At 45.5% G+C, this 18014-nt stretch overlaps 2 protein-coding genes across 4 annotated transcripts; one reads left to right on the plus strand and one right to left on the minus strand.

Annotated features, from left to right (window-relative positions):
• Positions 1-506: 506 nt before the first annotated feature.
• Positions 507-5687, minus strand: LOC100836291. Its single transcript, XM_024463653.1, has 4 exons — positions 4684-5687; positions 4563-4613; positions 1227-1406; positions 507-1095 (listed from the first exon to the last, which is right to left on the minus strand). Exons 1-4 carry the CDS (start codon positions 4777-4779, stop codon positions 787-789), a joined length of 636 nt encoding a protein of 211 aa, XP_024319421.1. The 5' UTR covers positions 4780-5687; the 3' UTR covers positions 507-786.
• Positions 5688-12156: 6469 nt separating this feature from the next.
• On the plus strand, positions 12157-16923 carry LOC100828365. 3 transcript variants are annotated; one of them, XM_024463660.1, is made up of 6 exons: positions 12157-12412; positions 13874-13978; positions 14162-14417; positions 15737-15824; positions 16382-16444; positions 16546-16923. In XM_024463660.1, the coding sequence occupies exons 2-6, from the start codon at positions 13952-13954 to the stop codon at positions 16601-16603; spliced, it is 492 nt and encodes a 163-aa protein (XP_024319428.1). In that variant the 5' UTR covers positions 12157-12412; positions 13874-13951; the 3' UTR covers positions 16604-16923. The 3 variants fall into 3 exon arrangements, with proteins under 3 accessions (XP_024319428.1, XP_014756531.1, XP_003563127.1); XM_014901045.2 differs by having other exon boundaries at positions 12161-12412; positions 14167-14417; positions 16382-16448; XM_003563079.4 differs by having other exon boundaries at positions 12163-12412; positions 16382-16448.
• Positions 16924-18014: the final 1091 nt, after the last annotated feature.

Raw genomic sequence — 18014 nt, forward strand, 5'->3', positions numbered from 1 at the left:
ATCTACGGTCTCACCACCTGGATTCAAATCCTCATAGGTTTTGGACGACGTGGCACCTGATATGTGGGGCTCACATGTAAGGAAACTTGTCAAAATGGGTTAACCCTCTTTTTTGCGCCACTTAGGACAATCAAACTCAAAATGTGTGGTGGGCAGATTAGAAAAACTATGACTCCGTGAGAAAACTGTTCTAAAACTGTGGTTGTATGAAATTTACGTGCAGGTCACCTGGCTAGTTTTAACCCAAAACTAGTACCTTTGGGTAAGAGTCGTCGTATCGGGTGTGCTAACAACCTAGGAACCATGCAAGGTCACTAGAAAGTAGAAATACCTTTGCACCGTATGTACGGAAGAACAAATTAAACACGTCTTATTCAGATGTTTTCCCACAGAACACATCATCGGGACTCAGAGGACATTCCGCCAGAGAAAAGGACCCATCCAAGACGATTCTCAGCGTTGCACTATGATCACCCAGGTCCAAGGCCGAAAAAAGAGCACAGAAATGCAGAAAAAAGAAAGGCCCATGCTCAGCGGCACTATCATGGATCACGCAGGTTTAAGCTGCAATGTTTTGTTGGATCCAGGCATGAAGCCATTCTATTAGTATAGTTCAGTACTCCATACATTTCGTTCATGTAGTACGGCCATGAAACATGTTTCTGTAACTGTTTTAAGTCTGTATCAACACATGAAGGCTAGGCAAAAGGTAAACACATCCCGACCTCAAGTTTTGACAAGACACAGCTTGAGGATATAACTCTTGCACCTAGAAGCACTTGGCCATCATGCATACTGGCCCTGGTCACCGCCGCTGCTATAAATAGAACACTGCATATCAGGGTTTCCCATACAAATGTTGTAGATTTCCTTGCATCCTCTGTCACTTGGTAAAACCTCAGGGGACAACTTCACGGTCATTCTTTTCATCAGAGTCGCGCATCTCAACAGTAGTTTCAAGAAATCAACTTCATGATCAGTTCCACCAAAACCAACTATTTCTACTTCTTCTAGAGCTATCAAGGAGATATTTTCGCTTCTCCAGTTTTGGGGTTGATCACAAGGACAATTTGGTAGGTGGCGTGCTTCTTTGCCCTGAAAGACAAGGAAAGTATTGATGATTCTTCGTATCAATAAACCCAACAACTCTTATGATTATCAAGAATCTCGCTAAATAACTGTCTTAAAATGTGTATATCAGGCAGCCAAAGTGAAGAACAGATTACCTCATTTGGTCGAATGGACACCTTAAGCCTTGTTATAGTGGAACAAGCTCCAAGTACATCCAATACCATTGCTCCAAAAACATGTCCCGGCGTTAAATATAAAGATAACTGACAAACAGAAATGGCAGGAAGTAGTGCCATTGCTTGAGAAAAGCTCAGGTCGGCGCTTCCCACGAAATCCTGCAAGTGTATATAAGTATGTTCTCAAAGGGAGAGAAACAAACCATAGCACCATAAGATAGATTAGAAATATACCCCAAATGCAGATTAGTCAATAACATGCTAACTGGAGCATGCATGCAGTGTGATTAACGATGGAAAGTTGATCGTGCATGAATCTGACAAACTGGAAGGCGAAGCTATATCATTTCTATATCCTCGCTACCTAATGTCTGCTGGTTCTACATACTGTGTCCTGAACTTTTCGTCAGTTGAAGACCTAAAGTGACCATAGTCCACAGGCTGCTTAAAGTTCATGAGAACTTCGATAAAAACTAATCAGTGTCAACATTGACCTCCTTCATGCAATCCTTGTTCTAACATCAGCACACAAGACTCCTCTAGGGATTGTTACTTCACTTGGAGGAATCTGCACTAGAAATGCTGGGGAAAGGAGGATAACCAACAAGAGTATTTTGGTTTCAAAAGAAGAAATGTAGGGACTTTCCTGTTTTCTTTGTGTGTTAGGAATAAGTGCCCATCAATGAGACATGCAAAACTGTCATTATAAAATTAACGGTTTTGCTATTTCTTAGGCGACTGAGAAATAACTAGTTCTTAGTCGATGATAACAACCTTTTGATTCAATCATTGAGATTCCTGTAAGATTAATGTAGGTCCGATGGACAAGAAAATCTTCATTGAATGGCTACGATTGTCGACTGAGAAATAACTACTCCCTCCGTCCCATATTAAGTGACTCAAATTTGTCAAAATATGGATGTATCTATGCCTAAAAAGCGTCTAGATACATTTAATAGAAAGTCACTTAATATGGGACAGAGGGAGTATTTCTTAGGCGACTGAGAAATAGACACTCTAAAATTAAAAGCAATACTACCTGGGCTTCATGGTTTTTAAAACGGTATGGCGAGCTGTGGCGACCGATCCCCCTCAGGCCCTCACAACATTAGAACGCTTATGACACGTGGCGAGACGACTTCATAGACACAAATTAACTTAGTATGGCAGGCAAATTAAATCACAATACCAACTTAGTATGATGGCAGATTGAATCACAGCACACACCCACTCGCAAATTATGTCACAACACACTACTTAGTAAGTGTATAACCCTGTGCACATACATGAAAATCTCGGTCTCGCACAAAATTGAAAAGAGAAAACAAAAATAAGTGAAATAAATAAGATGCTGCAAAGCACAGCCTGTGAACTCCCATCCCATGCCTTTCCAGAACAGAGAGAATCAGCTCGAGGGGATGAAGAGGAGAAGCTGACGGGGAGGTGGAAGAGGAATATCTGGTGCTGAGGGGGGCCAGCATCCCCGTGCTCATGCAGATCTGGAGGTGATGGAGCAGCAGGAGAAGTGCCGCCTGCCGCCGGGTTTTCCTCTCTCCCTCTCCTCCCTTTCTCTCTTTCTTCCTCCCTCCCGAGCGAGACTGGTTTTCTCCCAATTTATCTTTGATTTCATTTCACTCAATCAGTCGATTCCCTCTCCTCTCTCTCCTGCCCTTCCGCGTGCACTGGTTTTCTCCTTCTCGCACGCCTGCTGTTTCTCCCGAGCGTGCCTGCTCTGTTTATTTGCTGCTGTGGCATCGCATCTTACACGTCACAGAGGTTGAATCGTCCAGGAGACGACATCTTGACGCCATATCGACGCCACAGCCAAATTCTATCGCGTGGGTCGAAGCAGCGGCAGCCAGGGGCGCCACGACGTTGTATCGTCGCCATAACAACGATATGACGACGTATTAAAAACCATGTACAATAGGTACAACATGGACTCTATAGTTAAGCAATGAAATTGTCAAAAAGATACAAACAAAGCCTCAGAGCCTCTCTGATCAGTGATCATGCCAGGCATTAGGCCCTGCTGCTGACTAAATGAGGGCGAGTGCCCTACGCCTGGTTTCCAGGCATTTACGTAGATTAGCATGTGACACTAGCCAATGCCAATTGTCAAGGCAGTAAACAATGGCGTGAGCGGGAATTGGTATTGCTAACTTAACAATTGGCCGGCATAGAGGCTGAAAATCCCTTATTCAGGGAATGACCGACCAGAGTAGTTGGTGAGCATCGAGGAACAATTGTACAGAACTAATATCGGCCACAATATCGCTGCAAAATCACTCTCTGTGCCCTTCCGCAACCACTTTGTTATTACGTTTTGAAATAGCATTTTGGTACGTATTGCCAAATAATCGATTGTCATGGTAGTAGTATTGGCCCAATACCATATGGGCTTAAGAAGGAAATTTCAGAAAATCGACACTGTAAATTCCATTTTCCTATTTAAGAAGTGAAATAAATATATTAACATGCTTTTAGTAATATTTTAAAAGTATGACAACTGACTTTCCTTGTTTGCACTATTTGTTCTTTCTTGCTTCCTTGTTGTAGAGTTCAGATTAGCCTTAATGCCAGATATTTTACAGAAGTTGGTTTTGCAGAAAGTTCACGGATTTTAGTTCAAAGTTTTTGGATTTAGTTTGAAAGAGTCTATAAGTATAGTTGAAAGCTTACTGAAGCTTAGTGGAAAGGCCAATACAGGTTTTCTCAAATACATTGAAGGCGTCCAGAGTTCATCGTAAAATTTGTGAAAGCTGTCTCTATTCTTTTTGAAACAGTATGCAAAATAATTGAATGTTTTTTTGTCGTCTTCCCAGGTAGCGGTTAGTCCTCTTCCTGGCTCCAGCCATGCCGCCACCGTGGCCATCGACAGAGACGGGATGGCTTTCATGGTGGCCAACGACAGAGAGAAGACCTGGAGCAGGGTAGATTACAGATCAAAACAGAGCGGGTGGGAAGGAGGGGCATTCCCACTGACAGCAGGCTGTTGAAATGCACCTTCCCCACTATTTTTTGTATTAGTAAAGTTGAGCTACACTTCAATACTAGATACAAGTAGGCAATGTGTATCTCATCTCTTGTAGATTGCATCTTACTTGGTAGTATATTTGAAGTGCGCCTTCTCAGAGATCCACTATCTCTCTGATACGGACTGATATCGTTGGTCAAATTGTAAGAAATATGAACTAACTTCGCGTCTTAGAATAACCATGATGTTATGTAGTTAAGATAATCTAACATAAAAACTACGTACAAATTTTTGAGCAGATTGCCTTACATAAAAATAGAGCAGGAGAGAGGGCTTACCGGAGGAAGAGGAGATAGAAGCAATGTTAGGACATAGACGCTCCCCACCATCTGCAGGTTAAGGCCGCTTAGACGCCACATCTCACCAATGCCAACATTGTTATAACAATACGAGGACTACCACAAAAGATTGTCCATCATCGGCGCTGAGAACAACATGGTGAAATCTTTGCCCATCCAGGCCTGACACCTTGCACTGCTTAAGCACGGGGGCCATGATATCAATGTTACTCAGCCTTCCATCGCTTGTCACGAAAAGCTCCTCAATCGTCAGCGAGTGGACTCTGATTGTGCCTAGATCCGGGCGGCCGCATACCTCTAGCACACGCAGGCGAGGGCACTGCAGCAGGACCAGATCAGGGATGTTGAAGCGGAAGGAAGCGATGGACAGCCTCTCCAGCACGGGAAACTCAGCGCCCTGTGCCGGCAGTGTCAGATAGAAGGCGTCCACGCGAAGCTTGACCGAGATGGCGCGGTGGAAGCATGGTATCTCGATAGGGATGTCATGATATCTAGGGTAGCCCCTGACAGTGAAGACGAGATCCGCCGGGGCGAGCCGCGCGGCGGTATGGAGCAGCGCGGAGACGCGGGCAGGGCCCCCCTGAAGATGTGTCGCAGTGGGATGTCGATTTCGAGGCAGGACAGAGTAGGGCAGGCTACCTGCTTGAGGGCCGCGTCGAGTGCATCCGGCGCGATATCGCGGAAGGAGAGCTCGGTGAGGTGTGTCCAGAGGCCGCGCCACCGGCGGGAGAGGGCGCTCGTGAGGGCGGCGGCGCGGGGGCAACGGAGGCGGTTGAGGACCTCGAGCTTCATTTCGTCGGGAAGGGCACCGATCCGGTCCTCTCCGCCGTCGTCTGGGCTGTGGCGGGGCGGGGAACGACGGCGAGCTGCTGGCGGCGATTGCGACCTAGGGCAACGGCCCGACTGCAACTCCATCGAAAACAAATCAGAGGGCTCAGAGGGATGCGGTGAACCGCAGGGAGAGAGGCGGCTGCCGGAACTGAACGGCAAAGGAAGCGGCGGCGGCGATGGGAGGCGGAGTCTGATCAAGGCGAGACGAGTGGGGACTGGGGAGCTCTTCGGCTGGGCTGAAATTCCAAAAGCCGAAGGGGTTCGCTGTTCAATACAGAGGTAGGAGTAAGAGAGATTTTAGAGAGAGAGAAAAACTTGGTTAAAATGAGCATTTTGGTTCCCCTTTTAGCAAACGTGTTTATAATTTGCTTTTTTTTTCATCAGATCAAATCAACTCCTTCTTTTGCGAGAGGACCCTAATGCTTTCACCTGTCTCCATTTTCATTGTGTACACCATCACTACTAATCTACTCCCTCTGTCCAATATTGACTTAAATTTGTTCAAATATGGATGTATCTATACTAAAAAGAAACTAGATGCATATAATATTTCGTCACTTAATACGGGACTGAGGGAGTATACATATTGCCTTTATGGTGAATTATTAGGATTTTGATTTGGGAATCTCCATGTCATTTCTTGCTAGATCTATGAAATAAGGGTTCTGCTACGGAAGAGGACCTCGGTAACGGTGGGAGAAAGGTAAACACGTGAGAGTTGAGCGGTTCGTCAGGTGACACAGAATGGATATCATGGTACTATGATAATTTTGCAAAAAATACATCCAATTAAACTCTAAGGACCTATTTATTAAATGGTACACACCACCCTACCTCGTGTGCCGACTTTTCTCACCCAAAAGACTTGCACGTGTGCGGGTATGCATGTTAGCATGCTTAATGGATTAAGTCCTCGCCAAAAAGACTCGCACGTGCGCACGTATGCATGTTACTCCCTCCGTTCCAAAATATAACGTGCCCACGCATCTCGAAGTCTAACTTAAATCATCAATTACACCAACAAAATGTGAATTCCATGTTACAAAAATTATACCAATAGATTCATATCTAAAAGGAGTTTCCAATGCTATAAGTTTTATAATACATAGTTCACATTTTTTTGATTTAATTGATGGTGAAAGCAAAATCTCGAAATGTATGCGTGCGTTTACGGAACAGAGGGAGTAGCCGTTAATGGGTTAATTCCTCTATTTGATCTCAAATGCACATAAATGGAAAGGATAAACATGTTTGAGTATATTTTGTGAACAGAGCGCATTAAACGGCTATCTTTGTGAAGTTAATGTACCACGCATTAAACTGTTATCTTTGACGAGCTCCCCTGGAGCAAGTGTCCTGATCAGGTGAAAGCGTCTTCTCCCTAAGCGTCTTCCCATCGTTTTCTTCTTCGAAGCCAAGCAAGCATGAAGGTCGGTGATGGAGACAGCAACTGCCGATGGAATTGGGGTTCATTTCGGAGTCACGGCTTAATTTTGCGCCCCCCTCTGCTCCATGGAACGTCGGTGGCATCCTCCTAGTCCGAGACGGCCTCTCAATTCGCACAGCCAAGCAAATAAATATGCACCCACCTTAATTCCCACAGCCCATCAAATCGACATCTCTTCGTTCGTTCCCCAGCGATCAAGCAAGCACCTCTCCTCACCGCGCGAACGGTGATCAAGATCAAGAAAGCAAGAAGATCAAGAGATCTTTGATCCATGGCGTCAGTCGAGCGAGCCATGGCCAAGGCTGCCGGGGCGCTTCTCCCCGCTCTGCTCCCGACCCCTCCTTGGACGATCACGCCGTCGCCGTGCATCATCATCATCATCCTGCCGGCGGCTTCTAACCCCAAGTTTCCTAAACCTGGTCGCGCCGACTCCGTCGAGAGGTGGGACGCGCACAAGAACCGCCCCAGGAGCCCAGCATCGTCGTGCGGCAGTAGTACCAGCCCAGGCCGCGCCAACTCCGCCGATCGCTGGGACGCGCACAAGAAGCCCCGGGCAGCAGCACGGGCTGATGCCGACCAGCCGGAGCAGAAGACGAGCATCGTTGTCGACAAGGAAGCGCCAGAGGACGAGACAAAGTCGAAGAAGATGATTGCGACGGCCGCGCGCACGCAGCTCGTGTTCTCTGGGCCGAGCTTCATCGCCTCGCCGGAGCCGAGCATGATTCCCATGCCGACCTTCTTGCCTCGCCGCCACACCATGATTCCTCTGCCGGCGTTCGTGCAGGCACGGTCCTAGTTTGTAATAGGTACTCCGGAGTAGTACATAGCGTACCATTCATTGATCATTTGATCGAACTGTAATTGGATGCTGTCAACTTCAGAAATGGCAGCGTTGGTTGTGTTCTGAACTTCAGAACACTTGTGCAAGGCCTGGAGTTGTATCTCGCCTTCTTAAGTACAGAGTCTATAGTCTGGGTTAGACTGTAAAAATGAATGTTTGTCTCCAAAGCGAAAAACATATATGGAAAGTACTTAGACTGGATTACCTGCACAGATTCTTGATGAACAATTTGTATATATCTTGACTTCTAGCAAGTTCCAATATTTAAGATTCTTGACCTCAACGTCCGCTTACAAATCAGCACGTACGGGTACATATCTTAGTCACTGCAGCATTACAACCAAAACATAAGAATTTAAGAGGCACCTCTTTTAAGAGGCGTCATAAATTTAAATGCATATATTTTGTTTGGATTCAAGATTTCATAAAATGAATTCTTGATTTCATAACATTTATGTATGATTTTCGATAGAAACCCATGGAAAAACATTTCTCAACATATCAAGTTCTTTTTTTTTTACCAAACTACCAATTTATAATCTAAGAACATGAACAATTTATATTATGTTTCATCAATTCGGACTGTAGAGAAAAAAAAAGAACAGGAGGAGAAACACACGGGTAAAGACGCAGATCGTCTGGTCAGCATGAATCATTTACCATTATTAATTGTCACATTTTCATTATTTAATGAACACCTCTTTCAAATGGTGCCATTTCTTCATTAGGAATGTGGGCTCTTTTATTTTCGATTTTTGTTTGGCCTGACTAGGCATCGACCGAAAAATAACAATTTACCGGTCGATGATAAAGGCACATGGACAAAAGTATAAAGGCAGCTCCGCGATTCTCAAGGTTGATCGGACGGCTCAGAAATTCTTATTTCTCAAGTGATTAAGCCCTAATATTTTTTTTCTTTGCATTTCATCAATTCAATGGCACATGAAAGGTGCCATGATTTATTTCATAGTTAAAAGAATCATTCATACATTTTTCACAATCAGCAGGCTCTGATGCTAATTAACCACTCCAAGCACCTAAGTTGTGACACAGATTACTCCATCTAGTGCATGTTTTCCCCATTTTTCCCAAGTTATGACAGGTCGAGTCCGCACATCAGTCCTATGTTTGACACAGTTTAATTTTCCAAACTCTCATTAGTTAATCTTCCCGTTCGATTTGTTATTCAAAATTTCTGACCACGAGGAGACGGTATACATGATAGCTTCAGTTAATTTGTTGCCGTCTCGATCGTGTGATCGATGGATCACGATGATCAAATCCCACACGTACGTACGTCCATCATACGCTGATTGATTAGCAGTCTAGCAGCGAACCAATTGACGATTCTTCCATTGAAACGACTAGCAGCATGCAGCCATGCACGTACGTACCAGAAGCCGAAACAGACCATATTCTCCAGGATCAGGTTTGTTATTCTAGGATTCTCTCCAGGATCGATCGATTACTATACGCATGCACGTACCTTATTGTGATCTTATTCTCTATCTGGTTTTTTGCTCTCTGCATGTCCGCATTGTGCAAAGATATATAATTAAAAAGCAAAGATATCAGTGCACATAATTTTTTTTTAGATGATTCAGTGCACATAAATTTCCATGCTTTACATTACCTGTGCAAAGTTCGGGTCCCTTTTTGCCCAAGGTGTACAAGCGTATCTGCACCCTCTCAATTCTTAAAAAGTTCTCGCAAAAAAAATTCTTCAAATGGGAAAAATAAACAAAAGTTAAAGCAGGGGTAGAAAATGGAATTCACCAAAAGAATACTTCCTCCGTCCCATATTAATTGTCTCAAATTTGTCCAAATATGAATGTATCTATACTTAAAAAATGTCTACATACATACTGTATAATATTTCGACACTTATTATGAGACTGAGGGAGTAATACTTAGACCGAATTACTTGCACAGATTCTTGATGAAGAATTTGTACATGCCTTGACTTCTAAGTTCTATTCCCTCCGATCCATAAAAATGTGTCGCCCACTTAGTACAAAATGGACGATTCAAGATTCTTGACCTCAATGTACACTTCCAAATCAGTACTAGGTCCATATCTTGCTCACGAGCAATAGAACCAACACTAAAGGATTTAAGTGACACCTCATTTAAGAGGGGTCATAAATTTAAATGCATATTTTGCTTATGATTTTCGATAGAGATGCATGTAAACCAAAAACCCATGGAAACAAGCTGGTCGCCTAGCTAGGAAAGAGCGGCTACAATGGCGACGTTGGTTTGTTGGTCGCTATAGAAGCACCGGAACAAAATCGTCTTCGATAAGGTTCGGACTAGTGTTAGCCGGGTAGTTGCCGATTTGGTAGTCGAAGGGAGCGCCTGGAGACAAGCTGGTTTGCTAGGGGATTCCTTGTTTAGCAGTTTACCTGTTGTTGCTGAGTGGAGAGATATGGGCTAATCCTGTTGTAAACTCGGCCTTGGGCCAACTTTGCTGCGCCGCAACCTCCTTGTTTAATGGATGATACACCTGTTCGGGTGTATTTTAGAAAAAAAACCATGGAAAAATATTTCTGAACAAGAAACCCAAGAATGTTTGTCTAGTCCGAGAGCACCGAAGATCATTGAGCATTTTTTCTCTCGAAAAGGAGGACGCGAATAGGTCGGGCCTGATCAATGTGGCACGCGAGCGCGTCGATCGCCAGCAACGAAAATGTGAAGTCAATAATCAAGCGATAGCGTGACCCTGACACACTTTGCTTGGCATGAGATGAGAGGGTGGGGTCAATATTCGTCGAAGGCAACGAACCCCCTGCCTCCCGTGTCGCACCCAGGCGACACCGGGAGCAAAACCCATCGAAGCCCAACTCAACTCCCCACCGGATCTCCCCTTGCCGCCGCCGGCGGCAGCCTCTGCCGACGGCGGGCCCCACGGCCGAAGGCGGTGCGGGGTTGCTCTTGAGGCGCGCGGTGCCGGACGACGTCGATCTGGGGCGGCGCCGACTGGATCTCCGGTGCGGGAAGCCGGAGCGGCGGCTCCGGGGCACAGCAGCGGCCTGCCAGCCTTCCTCCTCACCAACGCGGTGGGCTTCATTCGAGTGCTGCGGCGTGGTGGGGCGCGGGATCTCGGGCCTCACGCCCAGATCTGGAGTTGGTGGCCTACGACTGCGAGGCTCCTTGGCTCAATGGCGCGGGGCGGTTCGTCGGTCGGAGGTTGAGGACCAAGAGCTGGCTACTCAGTGGTCGCGTGGCGCGGGAGGCGCTGGCCGGCGGAGATGGCGCATGGGCGCGACGTCGGCGGCAAGGAGGCTGGGCCGGCGGCCCTGGGATGTGAGTGGCGGCCGGGGTGGGGTTCTGCTCGTGCGGAGCTGCCCCGGATAGGTGCGGCGGCGTTCATTGTGGAGAGAGGTGCTGCGGTGTTTGTGCCACGTGTTGGTGGTGTTTGGCAGTCGGCGGCAAATGCGCATGAGGCAGCTTCATGGGCTCCCGTGGGGTTTGGTCGGGGAAGAAGAGCTTTGGGAGAAATCCTTGCACTAATCTTGGTCGGTGCCGGCGTTGATGGCGTCTTCGGGCGTCGTTTTTCCTTCTTGAAGGCGTCGCCGTGAAGCTTCTTTCCTCCCCTTGGCTGCAGGTTATTGTGTTCTCCGGGTGAAAACCCAAGCTTCAATTGGAGCAGGTGATGGCGTCGTCTATACGTCGTGGTCCTCCTTGGAGGCGTCACCTTTGGAGAACCCTCCCTTGTGGCTAGCAGGGGCACATGGCTGTGGATTGAGTCTTTGTCGTCGGGGCTTGTGGATGTCGGGGCAGCAACCTCAGATTGCTCTGTGGAAGTCGAGGCGGCGGCCTCGAAAGCTTTGCGGTGGCGGCCTTAGGAGGTGAGGTTGTCATTTAGCTTGGTTGGGGCGGCGGAGCTATGCCACGTGGGTTGCGAGTTTCGTCGGCCCGACAGCAAGCGGTCTTCTTGTGTAGCTAGGGTTGCAAGGTGTCCGAGTCGTGCGGCGTTGTGGCTCACGTGCGAGGAGTGGATGTCGGGACGGCGGTCCCGGATCCCGGTGTGTGGTGTTGTGGCTTCGATCTCTTGTCATGTGATGAGGCTCTCTATCGTCGTTGCTGTGTGTTTGTACGGATTTCGGCTCGATTTTTCTCATAAACGGAACCATTTTTTTTTTCTTATTGAACGAGGTTCCGGAAAAAAAAAAGAGGACGGGTCAATTTGGCAACGCAGCACTGGCAAGTGAGAGTACCACTCTACCCGTGACAGGTATTTGTTAGAAAAAGAAGTTGTACTCCTACTACGTGACAGGGATAGCGCGAGGGTCGTCGTCGAATCCGGAACCGGCCGCGTCGCCGGTCATATCTCGGTCCTTGTTCCGGGCGGGCGGGCGGGCGCTCACCAACCCGGCTCACGCGCGCGTAATACGCCTGGTCCACACGCCTCGCTGCTCCTGTAACCTTACCTCCATCGGATCTCATCCTTCCGCCCACGGCTCACCCGGTAGCGGTACCTGAACCGGTACCGTGGAGACGGTCTACGGGTCTAGGGAGGGTGGGGGGCTCTGGCCTTTCATCTCTGGGCAAGCACCAGCCGCCGCAATTCCTTCCTTCCTTCCTTCCTCCTTCGTCCCCTCCCCCCATCTCTCCCTCTCGAATCGTTCTTCCTCTCTCCTCCCGGAAGGAGGAGCGAGTGTACAGAGGGGATTTCGATTGTTCCTGCATTCCTTCCTGGATTGCGAGGTGCGTTTCTGATCCTGTCCAATCCCTGTGCATTTTCGGTACCCATTCATTCTTCTTTGATTCTTTGGTAAGCATCGAATTCTAGAAATTCATTTGGGATTGGCCCGTCACGAATTCCGCGGCGAGACCTCTGTCTTGCGTGGATGTTCTTGCGCGAGTGGCAGCGGATTAGTATTTAGGGCCTTTCGCCTTCCGGTTACCTGTTTGATTCTGACACTTGTTGCCCAATTTGGGGCCTTCTCTGCTTGCGGTAAGGTGATTTCCAAGAGTTGCTTGGAATATCTCGCCAAGGCTAATCAACTTCCATGCGTTTATGTTCGATTTACCGTGATTAGAGCTGGATTGTGCATGTCAATCATATCAGATTACTTCTGTCCTTGAAGAATGGGGATCATATATGACAGGGTGGATATGCAACTGTTATGTTTGCCAGCTTCTATGTGTGATGGTTGGAATTCAAAAGGGAGAAACGGAGTACTAAATTAGAGCCTGGCTGAATGATGCGATATTGTTACTGTGGATTATAATGTCAAAGCGGGAGTTCTGTAATGCAGGAATTTTCCTGATTCTAGCAAGAATTGAACTATTTGCAATGAAATTCCTATATCGTGGACCAACATGTTCGCAAATAATCAAATTATACTGCCATTTACCTCGTCAACTTATTTAGTGAAAAAATTTGAATTCAAAAATGAGAAGGAAAATACAAGATTGAGGGCTCAATAATGCATGATGGTAACATAATTTGACAATGATTTATTTTATCTTTTTTTCATGAAACTTATTGATTTAGCAGCTAATTTGTTTCTTCCAAAAGAAGCGGATGAGCTGCTTTTTAATTAGATTTTGCGGCAGGATGGCATTACAGCCTATGGGTTAGTCTGAAACCTCACAAAATCTGTTGATTTGTCCTGTTCTTTTCTCCTTGCCAAATGCCTCAGCCTTCTCGTTACGTACGTTAGCCTATGGGAGGACCAGATGATCTGATTTTTTTTTCAGCTATAGCTAATTACTAACTGATACAATAGATAAGAAAAAATTAAGCTGGGGGGTGGCGCCCCCCTGGCTACAACGTAGCTCTGCCGGTGCTTGTATCTTGCATACTGTTTTTTAGGGAAAGTATCTGCAATTGTGAAATAATGAAATACAAGCATTGCAGTAAGATGGCATGGATTTGTGGGTGTTAATTACTCGCCAGTGTCCAGATGAGGTTAAGTGGCTGAATTTTTTAGTTCCTCAGGTGAACTGTGAAAAACCAGTTTGTTAGAAATATACATTGTCTTGCGTGATGTGCTTTACTTCATATGGTATTAGGAAAAGGCTATTTCATTGCCTATATCCGATGTTATTTGTTTTGACATCCCCATTACAACTGCTGATAACTGCTTCTTTTCCTCAGCACGTCCGTATTAAGATGATAACTGCTTCTTGTTTAAGTGACAGCCTTTTTTTTTCTTTCAGGAATTAATTTTTTTGAGGGGGTAATCCATCTGCCTTGGTTAATTGTTCCGTTGACGCCCTGTTCGGCAGATCTTTCGCATGAACTCGTGTTCGAGCTTATATGGGGTAGGTTTTCATATTTAGAACAAACAACATTAATATCATCTTATCACATCCATTTATCTTTTTCTTCATTTTAAATGTAATTAGAGAGTATCCAATTTTGTAATTCATGGACCTCTCTGATTATTTTGATGCCATCTTTTGAGCAATTCACAGCTCAATATTTCTGATGTTTGTTTTATGCAGTGCAGTGGTTGCATTGGTAATTTAAGTAAATGCCAGTCACCCCAAGATTCTAAACTGCAAGCATCTCTAAGGAAGAAACCTAACCATTCTCCCATTGGAAAAAGAAGGCGATGTTCATCGGGTCCAGAAACAATGGAGAACAATGCTAACTTATCAGTCTCTCTTGAGGGAAATGTCTCGTCACTTCCCAACTCAATAGTCAATGAGTCTAAGATGTCAGCGGAAAATGGGAAAGACACTTCATTCATCAATCATGGTATGGTTTGATTTATATTCTTGTTTGCTAAGTTCAGTAACTTATATTTGTAGTTAACTGTATAATACACACATGCTAACTAATTTGATAAGTTAGTTTGATTATGAGCGAAATTAGTTGGCAGCTGTAGTATTGTAACTTCAATCGATTAGCATGAAAACATCAGCTTTCAACTGTATCGAACTTCACCAGTCAGGTCAAATTAAATGATTAATCATTGTTTTTGTGCTGTAGCATTATTACTATTTTCACTTGTTAAATTGCAATGTTGTGCATATACGGAGTAGAATTTTCTATGGTGTTTCATATTACCATGCTTTTAAATGGCCCAGGTTAGGTTATAATTTGTTTGGTGGAGTAGTGTTTGACTGTTTTGTCCTTATGTACTGTTTGGTTTGCGGAAATGGGTGTCGAATTGGAGAATTGGAATTAGGATCAATTTTGGAGGAATCGTGAGACAACTAACATAGCAGCCCCTCAATACTGAGCCCAACATCTCTGAATCATTAGGAATCAAGTCACTCGTCTCCTCCGACTAGAGCTTCATAGGCACCATCTCCGGCGACTCTTTACTGCCAGCGAGACAGTGACCCCCCATCCCTGGACAAACGTTGGCACTGCCGACCCTCATCTCTGGCCTCTCGTTCTCACCTCGGACTCTCCAGTAACTCGTCTCCTCCAGCAGCCCCTCTGACAGCTGGCCCATGCAGATCGGCCGCCGGCCCACCCGTAAGACTCCAGTACCCTTCTTCTCCATCAATCTAGCTCCACTGCCACATTCGAGCTCTGCTGCTTCCCATCCTTACTCATATGTGACCTGCCAAGATCTGGCACTGATGACAGAGGTGGTCACAGTCTCTGGCAACAATACGATTTGGGGAAGAGGAGCTTGCCCTTGTTGGCCTTCCGGTGGTGGCCTGATGCAGCGCTGCCTGAGGTGAGCATCAGGTGCATGCAGATGGTCCAACGACGGCGTTCCATTTTTGCTGCATTGGTAGTTAGAGTCTCATAGCACTGAGTGAGGTCAACACCAGATTGACAGGTTCCCATTTCCTTGCACAACCAAACACGTTTTGGAATCCACATGTAGCTTCGTTTCCGGTCTACAATATCTTTGATAGCCAAACAAAAATGTTGATTGTAGCCTGACCCAATTCAATTCCAACATCCAAACAGAGCCTTATTGTATTTATATCTAGGAACCTATTCTGTTAAGAATTTTTTTCCCATCAGTTATTAAATATTAAGATATTTATCCGTGTCAACTTTCAAGGGAACAAACATAATCTTGATAGGCCGTACTAAACTCTGTTCTGCAGCTGCTATGGCATGGGCTAAGATGAGAAGTCAATGGATTGGAGATCAGGAGAAAGTTCCCAAAGAGGCTGCACGAGAGCCGATAATAAGGTTTCAATTCCTCTCTGGCTCTTTCATTTGCCTTACCAGAATTTGTCTCTACAGATTAATGTCCAGAGTACAGTAATACTACGGTGCAGGTATTTGATAGATTGCGTTGTTTGGAAATAGCTTTTCCATTCACAGTTAGATTACTTCTAATCATTGCAAGGAGATTTCCTAATTACCCTTGGAAATATATGCCTTGTTTCACTTTATTCAGTGCAAAACTGAAAAGTACCATTCCTGGTTCTTGTCTGGTGCCTGGCCGAATAGCATTTACCTTCAGCCTTCTTTATATATTTGTAGTATATTAGTACTAAGTGTAATGAATAGGAATGAACAGCAAAAGGTATTGGCAACCTGATATAGTTGTTCTGGGAGTATTTTCAACACACTTCCAGGAGCATCTTACAAAATAGTATTATTGGCCTTTGCTGATTAATGTTTTTAGTTCTTGTCTCATGCTCCCAATGTCCCTTGTTTAGCATTGGCTACCTGTAAACTGAACTCTATGCTTCTATCGGGATCACAACGCTCAGCTCCCTTCTACCTGTTTCTCATTGCAGTTGGTGCACAACATATGATGATCTCTTGTCGACAAGTGAGCGTTTTCCACAGCCAATTCCATTGTCTGTAAGATCCCGCAAGCCAAACCTTTTGTGTTATGCAAATCATCTATGTTGTGACTTTTTTTTTTTGACAAATATTGTGAACTACAAAATTGTCGCAGGAGATGGTTGATTTTTTGGTCGACGTGTGGTATGAAGAAGGGCTCTATGATTAGCTGAGAGCAGCTTGTTCAGAAATGTAGCGAGGTGAAAAGGGAGTGCACAGACTTGCAGCAGCGTTGGTCTAAACTTGGGAATCGATAAACTAGTTTACTGTAAATACAACTTCGCCTTGTTGATAATTTGATATAGTTCCTTGCAACTTGGGCCATAAGCTATCAGCTATATGTTGCTAAATCGCTGAAAGCACGTTGTAGGCTCATAGCTGAGTGCATGTTAAAAAAGGGAATGGTCACGGGAACAGTACAACGGTGAACTGTCCCGAAAAGAGCCCTTTTTCCTCGTATGTTGTGTGCCATAGCTTCTCTGACTGTAGCTCCGCCTCTTCGCCCCCCAATCCATCAGCCATCGTGGTGGTACCGCAGTACCTATGACTCATGTCTTCCGACCGGACTTGGATCCGCTGACTTGGGTCCCCTTCTAGACAACTTATACCGAAGCTGTTTAGAAGGGAAAATTTCAAGCCGGCTTTCTTCCGAAGCTGCTTGTTTTCTTGTTGGTACTGAGAAGCATCGAATTCAGGGCTTCCCGAGCTTCTTTGCACGCCTTTTCCTGATGCCATCGAGCTTCACCCAAACTACAGTCAAAATACCCCGCAGGGGTTCCCGAATCCACCTCGTCCGCTCCGCTCGGCCCATTTCCCCCAAACAGAAAAATCCCTGACCTTGCACATCTCATCACAGAAAAAAAGCTAAGTTTGAGAAACTGTTTGAAACGGAAGAAGAATTTCGAAGGGATTCCACAGACCTGTGCTCTTTTGGACCGTTAAGCTTTAGATGGCATATGCACAAGCCCAAGCTGTCTAGAAGGGGCCCGTAAAGTAGTCACTGACAGGTGGGGCTGGGTCCACATGTTAGTGAAGTCACAGACTTTAAGTCAAGAAATCCTTCTCACTCCCGACACGTGCGTCACACAACGGACACATCTCCCGACTCTCTCCTTCGCTGATGAGCACTTACCGCAATGTCCGCCCTCCATGTCTGCCTCCTCCGCCTCCCCAAGCTACCCCAAGCCCCAACCCTCCAAGCTACACCAGACTGCTGCAGATGGATGGTACGATGTGTTTATGGATGAATGTTGCACATGGATGGCTATGAATATTTATGGGAAAAACTCATAACTAGATTTTGTATTGAAAATTGCTTGCAGCCAATTTGCAGTTGAGATTTATTGCAATTGGCAAAGCTGCGTATGTAGTATTGTGAAACAACTGATTTCTATTGGCAAAGCTGCACATCTACTATTGTGAAAACTGATTTCTATTGGCAAAGTTGTGCATGGGTGTATTTCTAGGCAAAGTTCATGGGAGTATTTGCTTCCATTATGTTATATCTTTAAAATATTGATGATTTGCTCGATGGTTCGAAACACTACATATCATGTTCCATGCTTTGTGATTGTTGGCACCCGC

The sequence above is a fragment of the Brachypodium distachyon genome, chromosome 1 (genome assembly GCF_000005505.3).
Source record: "Brachypodium distachyon strain Bd21 chromosome 1, Brachypodium_distachyon_v3.0, whole genome shotgun sequence".
NCBI lineage: Eukaryota > Viridiplantae > Streptophyta > Magnoliopsida > Poales > Poaceae > Brachypodium > Brachypodium distachyon.

Coding starts and splice junctions, on each gene's coding strand:
- LOC100836291 (XM_024463653.1), bottom strand. CDS start 4,779: ATGGCCCCCGTGCTTAAGCAGTGCAAGGTGTCAGGCCTGGATGGGCAA. Junction 1,407..4,562: donor TTCTATCTCCTCTTCCTCCG/GTAAGCCCTCTC, acceptor ATACACTTGCAG/GATTTCGTGGGAAGCGCCGA. Junction 1,096..1,226: donor TGTCCATTCGACCAAATGAG/GTAATCTGTTCT, acceptor CTTGTCTTTCAG/GGCAAAGAAGCACGCCACCT.
- LOC100828365 (XM_024463660.1), top strand. CDS start 13,952: ATGAACTCGTGTTCGAGCTTATATGGG. Junction 14,418..15,736: donor CACTTCATTCATCAATCATG/GTATGGTTTGAT, acceptor TCTGTTCTGCAG/CTGCTATGGCATGGGCTAAG. Junction 15,825..16,381: donor GCACGAGAGCCGATAATAAG/GTTTCAATTCCT, acceptor TTCTCATTGCAG/TTGGTGCACAACATATGATG.